We start from the raw sequence: 15,416 nt of genomic DNA, 5'->3' as shown, positions 1-15,416 counted from the left end.
ACCCTCACCACACCACTGCCTGGCCAAGACTAGATGTCAACAAATGCTGAGTGAATGGACCGATTAGAAAGTTCCGATGCGTTTTTATTGTTTCAAAATTTAAAATATATAATTACTTAAATCAAGCATTTCATCTGGTAGACAAAAATCTTTTAAAATCTGGGGAGGGGGTCCCAGGGGCAGGAAGGTAACAAAACAGTTCTCTATGGCTGACAACGGTGGGAGCTGTCCGGCCAGTCCCAGGCCTCCCTGCCCAGTGCCGCTGACATCTGGGTGGGATGATCCTTTGCTCTGGGGGCAGCCTGTGCATTTAGGACACTTAGCAGCATCCTTGGCCTCTACCTATCAGATGCCAGTAGTAGCCTCCCAGCTGTGACAACACAAATGTCTCCAGATATTGCCAAGTTTGGCTCCTGGGGGGGGGACAATGTCAGGTGCAGAATGAGGGCCCCTGGACCAGCGACTCGGTAGGTTTTGGCCCAGGAAGTACCCCCTTTACTGCCCTGACACTTGCCAAAGCCAAACTCCTCCGAATTTTCAAGGCACGGTCCCGTATTTCTCTCAGGCTCTGGCCACCAACACGGACCCCCGAGCCGAAGGCAGAACCACTTGCCGCTGAATGAGGCCTTCGATTGCAGCCAGTTCCTTACAGCGCTCTCCGAAGGCTCCGCTTCAAATATTTATCGAGTCTACGGAACGGCCCTGGAGAGGGAGCGGTCCTGCTCGGCTCACAGCTCCAGCGGTGACTGACTGGCGCGGGAGTCGCGAACGCTCCGTCCGAGCTCTCGGTGGAAAGCCAGGATCCTCGCGGGGCTCAGGAGTCCGGGGGGTGGCGGGGGGCTGTCTGCCAGGAGGGCAGGGCAGGGTGTTCCCCCTCTTCCTTCCAGGCGCTCTGCGGGGAGTCCGGACGCAGCCCCGCAGGGTCCAGGATCAGGGGCGGGCCCCGAGGGCAGGGGGAGCTGGAGGCGAGAGCATAAGGAAAGGGTGTCGCCTTCTCCGTGTCCGTAAAAGCCCCTCTGATGCCACACTTTACCCAAGAACAGATGGCAGCGGTAACTAACATTTACTGAGCGCTTTCTGTGCCTGACACCAAATACCCCCCACGCACTAGCTCCGGTCCTTCTGCTCCGCTCAGCGGGGCCGCAGTCACACCGCCTGCGGGTGAGCCGGCGGAGGCTGGCGCCGGGGCAGCTCTCACCCGGGGCAGCCAGCGGGTGCCTGACAGGACACCCCCCGGGTGTCCCCACAGAGCAGGTGCCTCTGCAAGTGCTCTTATTCCCAGTGACAAGAAATAGTGACCTTTCCCATTAAGAGGGAATCGATGTCTACCGGGTGCCAACCTCACGCCCGGCACTGCCCGGGGTCCTCGCCAACGCGCCGTTTCACTTGCTTTCATTAGGTCCTCCCACCAGGCTGGTATCGGGCCCACGTTACGGATGAGAAAACAGTTACCTGTGTCAAAGACTCTAAACAGCTTACCTAGGCCGTGTAGCTCAGAGCCGGCTGGCTCCAGGGCAAGCCCCAGGCCATCTGACCCAAAGCCCCCGTCTGTCTAGATCTCCACCAGCAGCTATTACACGCATCTGAGACCTTCACGCCCAGCAGCTCCCACTTATCCAGCACCTTCCCTGCTGATGACAGGGAGGCCCACTGAGCTCATGTGGACGCAAAGGGGCCACATGCTAACCTGAGGAGCTCGGGGGAGGCCTGTGTGGCGACCTGGCGAACTCAGAGACCTAAAGTAACCACAAAGGATGGTCGGAGGTTAAAGCTTTTTAACTAAAAGCAGTTTATGGTGGGTAGTCATGTCCTAGGCCGGTATCTTCCCTGACAAAAGTCAATCTTTACCTTACCTGAGCCTGTTTATTGCCTTTTTGCATCTGTGATAACATATCTTTGGAATATCAAAGTAATTTTCCTTTTCCCAGACCCCTCAAAGCACAGGCCCCGCTCTGCAGGGACCACACATCCCCTCGTTGTTACTGAGTTAATTGTTGACTGTTAACTGTCCCGCACCCACCTGAGTAAAAGAAGCGTTTCCATCACTTTACTTTTTCTCCAACCCCTGAGGTGTCCCTGCCCTGCCCTCTCCCACCTCCCCGATCTGTCACCACGGGGCTTCATGTGACCCTCTCCCGTCTCCTCCTTTGATTGTAATGCCTAAAACAAGGTGCAAAACTGCCATTCTCCGCAGCAGCATCTCAGTACATTGAGGTTTTGCTTCCCGACAACTGTCGACAGTTTTGGCTCAAATAAACTCACAAAAATTCTTCACAGCTTTGAACGTTTCTTACATTGACACTCAGTAATGAGTCCCATACCTTTGCTCAGTCCTCTGAAAAGGTGTGACTACCGGTGCTACAGGCAGAATGGAGCAAACTTCCCCGGGGTCCCAGGAGGCAGGGACTGGTGAGCGTGGCTCCTGCTCAGGGCCCCTCCCTCGGCTGCAGACGCTGGCTGAGGAAGGCAGCGAGGGGAAGGAGGGGACTGACGACAAGGAGCCCTTCCCTGTGCCCCTCACCGAGACCACTCCCTACCCACAGGTGCTCCCAGCCCAGCGAGGGAGGCAGGCAAGCAAACATACAGCTTCCGAGGTGAAGCTGGCAGGGAGGCCCACACGGACGCCAGCGGAGCTCCCAGGAGGGAGCCACTGACCGCACAGGGAGGAGCGGGAAGGCCTCCTGGAGGAGGTGGTGTCTAAGCTGGGTTTGGGGGCAGGATCCTGTTACATGTTAAAAACTGAAGCCATTCCATACGGGATAATATATACATAGAATGTCACACCAACTTAAGGAGTCTGAACTTCATCTTGCAATAATAATACTAATTTAAACCACACGAAACCACTGATTTTATAGGGAGAGGATGGTATAATATCAGCAATTGCATATGGTTCAACCCATGATGGTAAACATTTGCTGAGCTCTTATGACGTGCCAGGCATCGTTCTAAGCAATGTATGCATATGCATTCATTTAACTTTTAACCTAGAGAGGTAAGTAATATTATTGTCCCATTACCCAGATGAAGACACAGAGGCCCAGAGAGGTTAAGTGACTTGCCCAAGGCCACACAGCTAGTAAAGAGGCAGAGCCAGGTTTTGAACCCAGGCCGCATAGCTCCTGAGCCTGCACTATGCACACGGGGATGAACGAACGGTCTTCGGTGGGAGAGTGACATGGTCAGGCTTATGTTATACAGGGATAAACATTTATTCAATCGCCAAAGGATTATCAGCCTTTTCAGGATATTTTGTATAGTTTTAGGCTCCCCCCACCTTCCTTTCCTTTTCTCTAAGCTCAACCATAAAATAATATAATTGTGACATGTTACAAATTTAGTTACTGCCCTTCAAAAATGACCTTGTTTTGCTTATAGGTCACGAATCCCCTGGTGTAGTTATTTAACAAATTGGTTTTCACTGTAGGAGGCTCTTGCCCAGAGCCAGCCCAGACATCCAGCTTGCAACCTGGCTCTCCCGGGGGCAGGAGCTCTGCTCCTCTGTGTCCGTGACAGCGGAGCGGAGCCAAGACCGCGGGGAAACGCAGCGCTGGCCACGAGGACGAGGGGCCTGCATGACCTAGAGAAACAGCCCAGCAGCCCCCTCTCCCTCCAGTGAGTCCTCCAGCAAGGCCTTTCCCCAGCTTCCTGTGGACCAGGCACTGCGTAACGCGTGGGAACAAAAATGTCCAAGTGGACACCTGTCATCTAACCACAAAGAAGCTGAAGAGTCCTGTGGGGTGGAAATCAAGTTCAACAAAGGAAGAGTTTTCATCCGTGGTGTCCTCCGTCTACGGGGTTCACTGGAGAAAGTGGGTGAGAAACTTGCTCTCTGGGTCCACCCATGCATTTAATTTGTGCTCCAACTATTTCCTCAAAAGGTTTGCCATGGCTTTCTGGCCAGTGTCACCCGGAACAGGCGTTTGAGAGTGTTTCCCACACTGAACCCCAGATTGGAGCACCCAGGGAGGCAGGAGGGACCTCGCCTACCTCCCATCGCCCCCACCAATGACGGCCCAGCACGACCCGGCCGCGCAATGACCACAGCGCCACCGCAGAGGCCGGCTGCCCAGGGTGCACCCCAGCCCGGGTCAGCTGTCCGCCTCCCCTGTGCCTCACCCTTTCTCACAGGGAGAGTGGGGCTAATGATGAGATCCGCTGGTGGGCGCGTGCGAGTCCTGGGTGGGCTAATGCACTGCGCATTCGAGCCCGGCGCCCAGAAGCTTTCAACCAGCGGGGGCGGGGATGTTTCTCATTCTGTCCGTATTGGCACCTTCATTAGGTCTCTGAGCCTCCTGTCTACACCCTCGTGCTGCGTGAGGCAGCCACGTTGGATTGCTCGCAGGGACCCCAATATTTCACAGGCCCTCGCCCCTCTGTCTCTGCAGGTGCCATGCCTTTGCCTAGAATGCTCTACCTGACTGAGGTAACATAGGCCAACGGTCAAATGCCAGAGGGAATTTTCCTAGAAAAAGAGCAAAGCTGGAAAGAAGGTCTTATTACTGGGTAACAAGCCTGGAGACAAGTGATTTAAAATGAAAGTCACCGGTCAGAAGACTAATGACAGTAGCTGTCATTTACTGAGCACCTCCCTCGTGTCAGGCGACACCTCTCATGCTCCAGGCCGGCTCTGCTCACCTGCTCCCACCCTCACATCGGCAGTGGGCAGTATTGTCCCCGTTTTCCAGGTGAGGAGAGTTAGGCACATGAAGGAACCTGCCCAGCAACCCTCTGAATTACAGCTGGAATTTAAACTCAGCCTGTCAGACTCCAAATGTCAGAATTAGTCGGATAAGTTTTCTCTGAATACGGAGTGCTGCTCTGGCTCTGACCGGGTGGGACATTTTGGACCAAACCTCCAGTAAGTGCAACTAGGAAAGCTGAATAAAACATCGACGGAAACCATCTGAGAGCTCCGGAGACTGTGAGGATTTGTGGGACAGTCACTGAAAACAGGAGAGAAGCCAAGAATAGCTGGCACGGCCCTGGAAGCCGCGTGTCCCCCGCAGGTGACGGCGGAGTCTGTCCGTGACTGTGGCAGCTGAGGGGTGAAAGCCAAGGAGAGTCCAGAGGCCAGGGGAAAGGACACTGATAAACACCACAGGCTTTGGCCAGGCCCCTGGAAGGCTATTCCCAGGAATAACGGGGGTGGGAATGAAGTGGCCCCTCAAGCGCTGCAACAGGGGCGAGGGATGGGCCGCACCTGGCCCCGCCGCCTGTCAGGAGCTGCGGGAAGTCCTCTCTGCATGCAGACAATATCGAGCTAAGCCCCCAATTATGTTTCTGTACAAGTTTTCACACACGATGTCCAGCACTCACTGTAAAATAACCAGACACAGAACACATGATGTGATCGAAAACACAAATTAAAAAATAGGTCAGAGAGAGAGAGACTGGGGGGAACCAGGCTTTGTGGTGCTGGTCGTCTTCTCATTCTTGGCCTGGTGATGCCTTCCCAGGTGTGTGTGTAGCACCCCGAGACGGTGCATGGAGCTGTACGCTTACGAGTGGTACCCTTTTTTGTACGTGTTTTATACACTCAATTAAAACATTTATTTAAGAAATCAAGTGACAAGTGTCCTCTCACCTCCAGAGCATCCAGCCGAGCTGTCTGTGCTGGCCACTCAGCCTCCGTGACGGGCCAGGACTCGGAATGCCAGGGTCTTGGGAGGACGCTGTCCATTTCGGGATTTAGGAGACATTTCTGAGCTAGAAGAGAATATTCTCGGTCAAGCCTCAACCCAGAAGTCTAGAAAATCAACAAGGCTCTGAGCGCCTCGTCCACACGCTCTGATGGTTCTGTCACGATGGTCTCAGGTATCCTAAAAAGATGCCTTCCTGCCTCGCCTTCCCCTGGCCGGCTGCAGGCTCCTTCCGCGCAGGGGCCAAGCCAGCTCTTGTAAGCCCGACTCCACCTGCCTGGGCGCACGGGGCAGCCTCCCAGAAATGCTGAAAGAACCGTAACTCAGCCAACCTAGTACTTCTCCTTCTTTTAAAGGTGAGGAAGCTGAGCCCAGGGTAGGGAGGAAACTTACAAAAAAGAGCGGCAGAAGCGGGACCAGCTAGAATTCCTGTCCCTCCGAGTGTGAAAACAGAACGGCTAAAGACTGAGGACAAATCTCTTCTTGTATCAGGTACTGGACACTCCTGGGAAAGGTCATATTACCCTCCTTTTGAAGATCAGAGTCTGGGGCTCAGAGAGGTTAATAACTCATCCAAGATCACACAGCAGGTAAGAACAGCATCTAGTAACAAGAACTGCTACATGAGCAGATCTCAAGAGCAGCACCATCCATGCTTCCTCTATGTTTTTATTGAGCCCCTAATAGGAACACAACCCTAAACAAATGCTCAGAAGCCCCACCCTCACGCCTATAGTACGCGGCACTTCAACAAGGACGTTCTCTCTGGCCAGGTAGCATCTTAATTTCCTTTTTAATAATAAAAACAGCAGAACAAAAGAAATCACCCATGTTGCCCTCTTTCTGAGGAACCACTGTTCGCGGTTAGATGCTCTCCTAACCTGTCAGTCACACGCAGACGTGCAAGGCATGCGCCTGTATCACTGACGTCACTGCAGCCATCGGTGCCTTTCCTTTCCTGACTTCTTAAAATTTAGTAGAACGCCGTAATTTCCGTGCTGTGACGTGGCGCCCACCAGCATCACTCCAGTGACTAACACTTCATTGAGTGTGTTTGCTAATGAACGATTCTGGCGTCTCTTTCCCCCGTTTTTAGCTTTACAAATGCCCTGGCAGGAATGCCTGTCCACTGAGCTTTTCTACACGTAGAATTGTTTACTTAGGAGGAGTTTCAAAGAGTGTGTCCAAAAAAAAAAAGTAAATGGAGCCGCTTTAAAACAGAGCCGGAGCTGCCGTCCCAGAGGAACCGTCTTGCGCGTCTCAAACCTTCGAAATGTTCAAACAGCGCAAAACAGCCTTTGCCCTGGGCCTTGGGCAACACCTGTATCCCAAGGACCTGTTTGGAGGACAGCAAGAAGCGGTGGTTACGACCACTAGTCTGATTACCCCCCGAATTGAAAAAACGTTCCCCTTCCCGCCCGGCCGGGCGTGGCTCAGCGGCTGAGCGTCGGCCTAGGATCCAGGCGATCGGGGTTCGATTCCCGGTCAGGGCACATGCCCGGGTTGCGGGCTCGATCAATGACCCTCTCATCATTGATGTTTCTGTCTCTCTCTCTCTCCCTCTCCTTTCCTCTCTCTGAGATCAATAAAGATATATTTAAAAAAAAAACAAAAAACGTTCCCCTTCCCTTTCTCATAAACACCCGTCGCCTGCGTCTCTGATCAGAGCACCAGCTGGGCTTCTGCCCGGCATCCTGAACAGCTGCTCTTATTGATCTCACTGGTTGCCTCTCACTGGGAAAGGCCTTTCATTTTTAGGCGAACGAGTGAACCTGGGGGGCTGAGGAATTTGACCGTTTTTGCAGGGGCAGCCTTTTTCTAATCCGTTCCCCTTAGGCTGTGAAGTGGGGAGGCGGAGCAAGCAGGGAAGGGAGCGGGGAAGCGGGCTCGGGTTCCTCATGTCTGCAGGTGACAGTGGGCGTCTTCCGGCCCGGCCCACCTGCCAGGGTGCCTGCTGGCCTGGGCTGAGTCTGAGCACTTGGGGGGTTCCTAACTGAACATCGCACTGACCTCTTACAGCCGCCGTCTTCTCGGGCTCGGTGTCCGCGTGGTGGCTTGTCTGGAAGAAAAGACGTCTCAGCGGTTATTCTGCAGGACCTGGGAGAGAGCCTTACATGGTGACTACGACTGAGCAGAACAGGGACCTCGGCCCTCCCTGCAGCAAGGGCGCTGTGGTCAGAGCTAGCCTCCCCGTGCCCGTGAAAACGCAGGCAGGGCCCCCTCCCACCTCTGCCCGCCACCCCACCCATGCGTCTGCCCTGGTCCCTCAGTGCCACACCCTGAACGTCTGTGTCCCCAAATGCAAATGCTGAAATCCTAACACCCCCCCCCCACACACACACAGTGTGATGCTGCCCAGAGGCGGGGCCTTTGGGGTGATCAGGTCATAAGGATGAGCCCTCATGATGGGCTGGTGTCCCTAGAAGAAGAGACACAAGCGCCCGGCTGGTGTGGCTCGGTGGTTGAGCGTTAACCCCGGCACCACGAGGCTACCAGTTTGATTCCCAGTCAGAGCACAAGCCCCAGCTGCAGGCTCGGTTCCCGGCAGGGGCGAGTAGGAGGCAGCCCATCAGTGACTCTCACCATTGATGTTTCTCTCTCTGAAATCAGTAAGAGATATTTTTTAAAAAAAGAAGAGACAGGAGAGAGCTTGCTTCTCTCTCCACCGTGTGAGCACAGAGCGAGAAGACGCGTCTGCACCAGGAGGGGCTCCTGCAGAACCGGCCCTGCTGGCACCCTGACCTCCCACTTCCAGTCTCGACTGTGGCAAGGGAGGTTTGAGGGGAGAGCCCGCCTGTGGCATTTCGTTAGAGCAGCCGAGCCGACTAAGAGACTGAGACGCAGCCCCGAGGAAAGGGCCCGGGTGCAGGCCCGAGTGTTTCTATCCCCCACCTCCCAGGGCGAGACAAGGAAGTCACGGGAGGCGGTTGCTGCCCCACGTGTCTCCCTGTGGGCATGAGTGCCCCCTCCTGAAAGTCCTGACCCCCCGTCGGCCACCCCGTTGTGGCCTCGGCCAGCCCCTCGACCGCCCCGAGCCTCAGTCTCCTTGATAAAGTGGCTGCTGCGAGGAGGAAGCGAGTTGATCTGTGGAAAGTGCCAGCTCGGGGAGGGCTCCGTGAGACTCGGCCACCGTCACCGCTCCCAGGGAAGAAGCCAACGGCAGCCGGTCCCTTTGGGTCCCCACCTGCCCTCCCTCACTGGGTTCTGTGAGCCCCTCCCAGGGGCAGGGGCTGGAGAACTGAGCCGAGACACGGTGTTACCCGGGGACGGCCCTCTCGGGGATGCTTCTGGAAGGCCTCACCGGCAGGTACGCCATCCTCACTGCCCGATCTGGTGCTCCGGGGACCCACCCCTCCCTGGTCTGCACATCCCATGCCAAGCCCATCGGGGTCTCCCCAGCTGGCCAGTCAGCTCCCAGGGCTCCCACGCAGAGCCCCGAAGGATGGACAGGAGGCTGGAGGGCAAACAGGAATCTTGCCAGGGGAGGCAGCACGTGCCAAGGTCCCGAGGCACACGGGAAAGAGCCTCCTGTGAAACCAGCGGCAGTGCTCGTTGACACTGCCCTCAAGCCGCTGTTTGCGCGTCCGTCTCTGCGTCATGCTGTGAGCACTCTAAGTAAGGACGGCAGGGCCCCTCCCCACGCCAGCCCCAGCACAGGTGCGGCAGGAGGGGTTCAGGGCGAGTTCCCGGGGGACAGTGCAGGTCAGGCAGCTGGACATGCATCATGTGCCCACAGCCCCCTCGGGAAGCGGGACAGGGCTGTCTACGGGAACCTACCTCGGGGACCCCCGGAGCCAGGAAGGCGGCCGCGTACTCGGCCAGGGCCACGTCGTTCACCATGCTGTGCACCGCCTCGGACAGCAGGTGGTCGGCCGCCCCGTGCCTGCACAGCTCCCGCAGCAGGCGCGTGAGCAGGCGGTTCCTGTCCCGGCACTTCTGCACCAGGGAAGCCAACTTGGCCTGTGGGAGCGAAGACACAGCAGGTGGGCCCACGGAGGCAGGGCTCCCAGGGGGCTGGGCATCGGCTCCCTGCTCCGCAGCCCAGAGCTGCCTCCTCCCTGCACTCCCTCCCTCCACCCCGAAGCCAGAGCCAGCAAAGAATCTTGCTGCACCCCACTGCACCCCCAGGGGCTTCCCACTGCCATCTGCTTGCCCTCAGATGGGTCAAGGGCGTGGGCTTGGGCTCTGCCACTGACCAGTGATGAGACCGAGTTCCTCTCTACGCCTCACCTTGCACATCTGTACAATGGGCATCGTTCAGGGCACTGAGGGGACAGTGCCGGCAAAGCCCCCCCGGCCACGCAGGCCCTTGGAAGACACCAGCCATCACTGCCACCAGGCACCAAGGACTCTTAGACCCGTCCCTGCACCCCTTCAGCCCCATCACGATGGCCCCCTTCTCACTCCTCCTGTTCCAGCCATACTGGCCTATCCCCCCAGCCCAACCCCCTGAACTTCCTCATCACCCCTTTGTGGCTCCTACACACACGTCCTAAGCCCAGAGAAGCCTGGTCAGACCTGTCCAGAGACAGCCTGGAGTCACCTGCCTGAGTGTCACCTCCCTGACGCTCAGGGCCGATGCCCCTCTGTGCCCTGGCTTCCAGCTTCCTTCTATCCCTGCAGGGAATTTTATATTTGTGGGTCTGTCTCCCACACAATCCGGGAGCTCCTCAAGGTCAAGGCTGGGTCCCTGGCACCGGCACCGTGTCATCACTGGGCACCATGTGGTCCCCGGGACGGATTTGTTACATGAATGATGTGAGTGAGTGATCCTGCCACCACGAAATGTCTGCCCATGGCTGGCGGGGGTGACGGACCTGTTATTTCGAGGGTGGCCCTCCCAGTGTCCGCCCGCTCCATCAGAGGAGGGGTGTTCACTGCCCTCCCAGGGGGCCGAGGTTGTTTGCACATCCGTTTCCAGGCAGTGGTGCCTGGGTACCCGGTAATAACAGGTGGGCAGGGCAGGGGGATGGTCTGACTTGGAGGTGGGGGTCCCCAGCACCTCTGGGTGGGGCTCACACCATCCAAAACATCAGGGCGTCACCATCCAGCCACATTAGTTGAGCATCCACCATGTGCAACTTCCCTTAAGAAACTGACTATTGTTGATGGTGACAGTGACTCTACTGGGCTGTTCATATCCTGCCTCGCGGAGAAACAGGGTGGGTGAGGGCAAGTCCAGCCTTTGGCATCAGACGGAACTGGGGTCAAATCTTGGCTCTGCCACTGAGCAGCTGTGTGACCATGGACACATCACTGCATCTCTCTGAGCCTCAGTTTTCCCATCTGTAAAGTGGGGCTCATGTGTTGTTGTGGGACATGGCAGGCGTTCCACGGGTGGTGGCTGTCATCGTTCCGATCCTCACAAATCTCCAGGCCAAGTGAGTGATCACAATCCCATTTGCCGGTGAGAAAACTGAGGCCGTGAGAGGTGGAACGGGACCCCTAAGGAGAAGCTGGACTTGGAACCCAGGTCGCTGTGGCTCCTCCCATGGGTGACGTGGTGCTGGGGCCGTGGTTTCATTTTATCTCACTTATGCGTGAAGGTTCATGGTCCTCATTTGAGTGGCACACAGCATGTGCTGAATAACAGAGGCGGAGCGTGGAAGCCTCGCGCTTTCGAGAGATTTACAGTTTTCTGTGCAACTTTTCCATGGATGACATCGGGGGCGTCAGACCAGCTATGGGAGCGGCCCTGCGGGGAGACCCTCCAGTGGGAATGACCATCCAGCGGGAATGTCTGTCATTTCATTCCACAGATGCAAACCCGAGGCTCAGGCGGATGTGGGATGCTGGACGGCAACCCCCCGAGGGACTGCGAGGCTCAGGAGACCGAGGCCCCGGGGGGGTGGGACTCGGTAGGTCAGTGGGGTCCAGGGGCTTAGCCCAGGCCGCTGACCCTCTCTCCCCCCCACCCAGGGCACCGAAAGCAGGGCAGGCCTTCCAGGTCCGCATCCCAAAGCCGGTGCCGGGTTTGAAACTGAACGTGTCATCGCAATCGAACCACACGCCCGATAGCAGAGAACCCCGGGACCCTGCCTGGGAACCGTCCCAGAGAAACGGCCAGACTCGTGGGGAAACCTTTCAATAAAAAAGTACAGCATGGTGTTTATTCACACTGACGCCAGAGGGAGAGCGGGAGGAAGGAAGGAGGAGGGAGGGACGGACAGACGGACTCGAGCAGCCACCAAGGGGAGGGCAGTTTGTGCACCGTGGAATCTCGTGGTTAACCCCCCCCCCCCGCGTGAACCGCGACTTAAAGGCTGGTCCGGGCGGGACGGCCGCTCAGGTCACAGTCTCACGTGGGAAAAGCAGGACCCAGGCATGCGGGGGAGTCGGATCCGAGACGTGCGTAAGATCCACAGGAAGAAGACCCACGAGGACGCGGGATTCAAGTGGGGCTTGGGGTGACTCGTTCTGCCGTCCAGTACTTTTTAAAAATATATATATTTTTTATGGATTTGAGAGAGAGAGGAAGGGAGAGGGAAAGAGAGATAGAAACACGGATGAGAAACATCGACATTGACCGGCGGCCTCCTGCACTCCTCCCGCTGGGGATCGAGCCACAGCCCAGGCCCGGGCCCACCGGGAATGAACCGCGACCTCCCGGTGCAGGGTCGACGCTCAACCGCTGAGCCACGCCGGCCGGGCTCCGTCCAGTACTTTTTACGGAACAGAGACGGACCACACCTATGAATTTCTTTCAAAAGAGACCTTTTCTGCACAAATGTTTTACCTTCAGCGGAGTCACAGCCAAATTTGCTTCACGCTGCTTTCTCTGAAGTTCGTCCACCTGCAAGACAAGAGCGTTGTGACAGGGCCGAGCCACTGTTCACACGGCTCTGCTTCCCCAGGCGAGCCGGGCTCACGCAGCTTGGCCGTGTCCCCTCCACCCCCACAGGAGAGCTCAGTGGGGGACAGGGGCCTTTCCCGCCACCTGCTCAGCACCCCGGGGACGAAGGACGCCCTGAGCTGGAGGGTGAGCTCGGCCGGCCAGCTCTGTCACCTTTTCCTTCAGGGAGAAAGGTTCCCCAGGTCCCCATACAGAGGTGCCAGGGCCTTCTAGAGCCATGTTAAACCTACGGGTTCCCAGGGCCAGATGTCCTGGGTCCTAACCCCGGCCCAGCCACTCACTGGAACTGTGACCTGTGACCTGTGAGTCACTTTTCTCTGCCTCGGTTTTCTCATCTGCAAAGTGTGGGTAATGCTAGTGCCCACCCATAGTGGTGACTGTAGCGACTCCTCCATGAATGATTCCTGCAAAGTGCTTAGGACAAGTCCCGGCATGCGGTCAACACCCAAGGACTGGAAACCAGTGTTACCACCTGGGACGGAGGTGCCAGGCACAGGAGTGACGACACCTCAGGCCTTCCAGCCTAGCCCAGCACCCAGCACCCAGAACCCAGCACCCAGCGCCCAGCACCCAGCACCCAGCGCCCAGCACCCAGCGCCCGGCTGAATGCCACCAAGAGATCCCACGATGCCTTGTGGAGCAGCATCGCCCAGCCAAGTCCCACCCGAATGCCGGACCCACAAAATCACACATGTAACAAGGTGGGTGTTCCGAGGTCCCGCTCTCTCTCCTGTCCCTCTGTAGTTGGTGCGGACGGCTACATGAAGGCAAGGCCTTCTCGCCCTCACCTCTGACCCCTGACCTACGCACCTGTAAGAAGGCAGGTGTGCGTTTGTACCTATGAAGCTACGCCATACAGAATGTCCTATATCTTGTTTTTGTCACTTGATTTAAAATCACAGTGTTATTTCCATGTCCACACAAACTGATCACATCCTTTTAAAATCGTGGACATTATTTCATCATGAGGCTGAAACGTAATTTATTAACCCACTCTTCCTTATGGAAATGTATATTGTTCCTGTTTCTTTGCTTTACAAACAAGGCTTGGTGACCGTCCCTGCCTTTCTATTTTGGCTCCTTTCTGCATGTGCTCAGAGTAAACGCCAGCTCCTAGCGACCGTCTCACACGCGAGAGGCGCGGGTGCGGGTGCGTCTGTGCGCCTGGATCGCCTCCCTCCGCTCCCGCTTGGGGACGAGCGCGACTCCGTCGCTGTGAGCTGGGTACCGGCCCGTTTCCAGTTAAAAAGTCAATGAGAAGAAAGTGAAAAGGCAAGAGAGTGAGAGGAAAGATTTGCACATCAGGGACTTGTATCTAGAATACACAGGGGGTCCCCCCAAAATGCATACACACTTTATCAGCTGATAGCTCAATGTTTTACATGAAATGTATTTTAATAAAACTGCCTTTATAATTAGTCAAAGTGTGTGTATACATTTTTTTGGGACGCCCTATATAACAAATTCTTACAACTCAACGAGAACAACAAAGCAATTACAACATGCACAAAGGATCTGATGGACAGTTCTCCAAAGAAGATCTACGGATCACCAACAAGCACAGTTTCTTAAATTGAGATAATTATAGATTTACATGCAGCTGTAAGAAATCATACAGAGAGGTCCCTTGTAGACTTTGCTGGTTTCCCTCAATGGGAACATTTTGCAAAACTGTAGATATGATAACCAATATCAGTTATACTGATATTGATGCAACCCACCAATTGTATTCAGGTTTCTCCACTTTAACTTGTACTTGTGTATGTGTATGTGTATGTGTGTGTGTGTGTGTCTGTGTGTGTGTGTCTGTCTGTCTGTGTACCAGGTTCTATGGAATTTCATCACCTGTGTAGGTCACATCTCCACCCCTACAGACAAGATACTGAACAGGTTCAATGCCACAAGGATCTCTTTTTTAAAGTATGTTTTTATTGATTTAGAGGGAGAGAAAGGGAGAGGGAGAGAGAGAGAAACATCGATATGAGAAACAAACGTCGATTGGTTGCCTCTCATATGCATCCCAACCAGGGACCGAGCCTGCACCTTGGGCATGTGCCCTGACCAGGAACGGGGCCAGCAGCATTTGGTGGCCTCGACGACACCCAACCGAGCCACACCAGCCAGGGCCACAGGCATCTCCTTCTGCCCTTTCATAATCACGGCCACTTCACTCCTACAGAGGAAGGGCTTCTATTTATGTAACATTGGAAAACTGACTTTCTAAAAACCCACACACATGTAGTATTCTTTTTAGATTTAACAGGTTAGCCAGACGGAATTTGTCTTCTGTACTCTGTGAGTCTAATAAATACGAACCCTTGGTCGGGAATGGCCAGTGAGCTCTCACCTGGATCTTTTTTCTGTTCTCAAAACTTCCCGGGGGGGGGGGGGGGCATCGGTTTGCAGGAAAGGACGCCCTGCCCGCCTACCTGGCCCTCGAGCCGGTCGCGGAGGCAGAGGGCCTCGTCCCGCGCCTCCTGCAGCGCCCGGCCTGCGGAGCCCTGGTCGCGGAGCTGGCACTGCAGGGTCAGCACCTGGTGACGGAGCCGCCGGACGTGCAGCTGCAGGTCCTCCTCGGAGCTCTCGGCCTCGGGGTCCCAGAGCTGCGGAAATCACACACTCGAGTGACATTCTTTTTAAAAAAAAAACACAGAAGTTTTTATTGATTTTTAGAGAGAGAGGAAGGGGGAAGGAAAGAGAGAGACAGAACCATCAGTGACAATAATCATCCACCGGCTGCCTCCTGCACACCCCCTACTGGGGGTCTAGGGGTCAAGCCCGCAACTGTGCCCTGGGTCCGGACTGTGCCCCGACCCAAACTGTGACCTCCTGGTTCCTAGGTCGACCCTCAACCACTGAGCCACAGGGTTCAGGTGACATTCTTAGGTTACCTTCCAAGTAACTTGTTCAGGGGGAATGTT

The 15,416-nt window shown here is 55.7% G+C and overlaps 2 protein-coding genes across 2 annotated transcripts in view; one reads left to right on the top strand and one right to left on the bottom strand.

Moving 5' to 3' along the window:
* Positions 1–15,416, top strand: part of STK32B (serine/threonine kinase 32B) — a 616,411-nt gene that overhangs the window by 347,439 nt on the left and 253,556 nt on the right. The window lies entirely within an intron of this gene.
* LOC308566442 (uncharacterized protein C4orf50) overlaps positions 66–15,416 on the bottom strand; it is a gene marked incomplete at its 5' end in the record, with an annotated part of 40,833 nt that continues 25,482 nt past the window's right edge. The window contains 6 exons of the mRNA XM_081156714.1: positions 66–959; positions 5,588–5,709; positions 7,653–7,701; positions 9,420–9,602; positions 12,379–12,435; positions 14,925–15,098. Of these exons, the coding sequence (XP_081012840.1) occupies positions 729–959; positions 5,588–5,709; positions 7,653–7,701; positions 9,420–9,602; positions 12,379–12,435; positions 14,925–15,098 (816 nt within the window). The 3' untranslated portion in view covers positions 66–728. The remainder of the gene's footprint in view (positions 960–5,587; positions 5,710–7,652; positions 7,702–9,419; positions 9,603–12,378; positions 12,436–14,924; positions 15,099–15,416) is intronic.

Source organism: Miniopterus schreibersii (assembly GCF_964146895.1).
Source record: "Miniopterus schreibersii genome assembly, chromosome: 1".
Lineage (NCBI taxonomy): Eukaryota > Metazoa > Chordata > Mammalia > Chiroptera > Miniopteridae > Miniopterus > Miniopterus schreibersii.
Note: the sequence above shows the minus strand (reverse complement) of the source record. Positions and strands in the feature narration are given on the sequence as shown.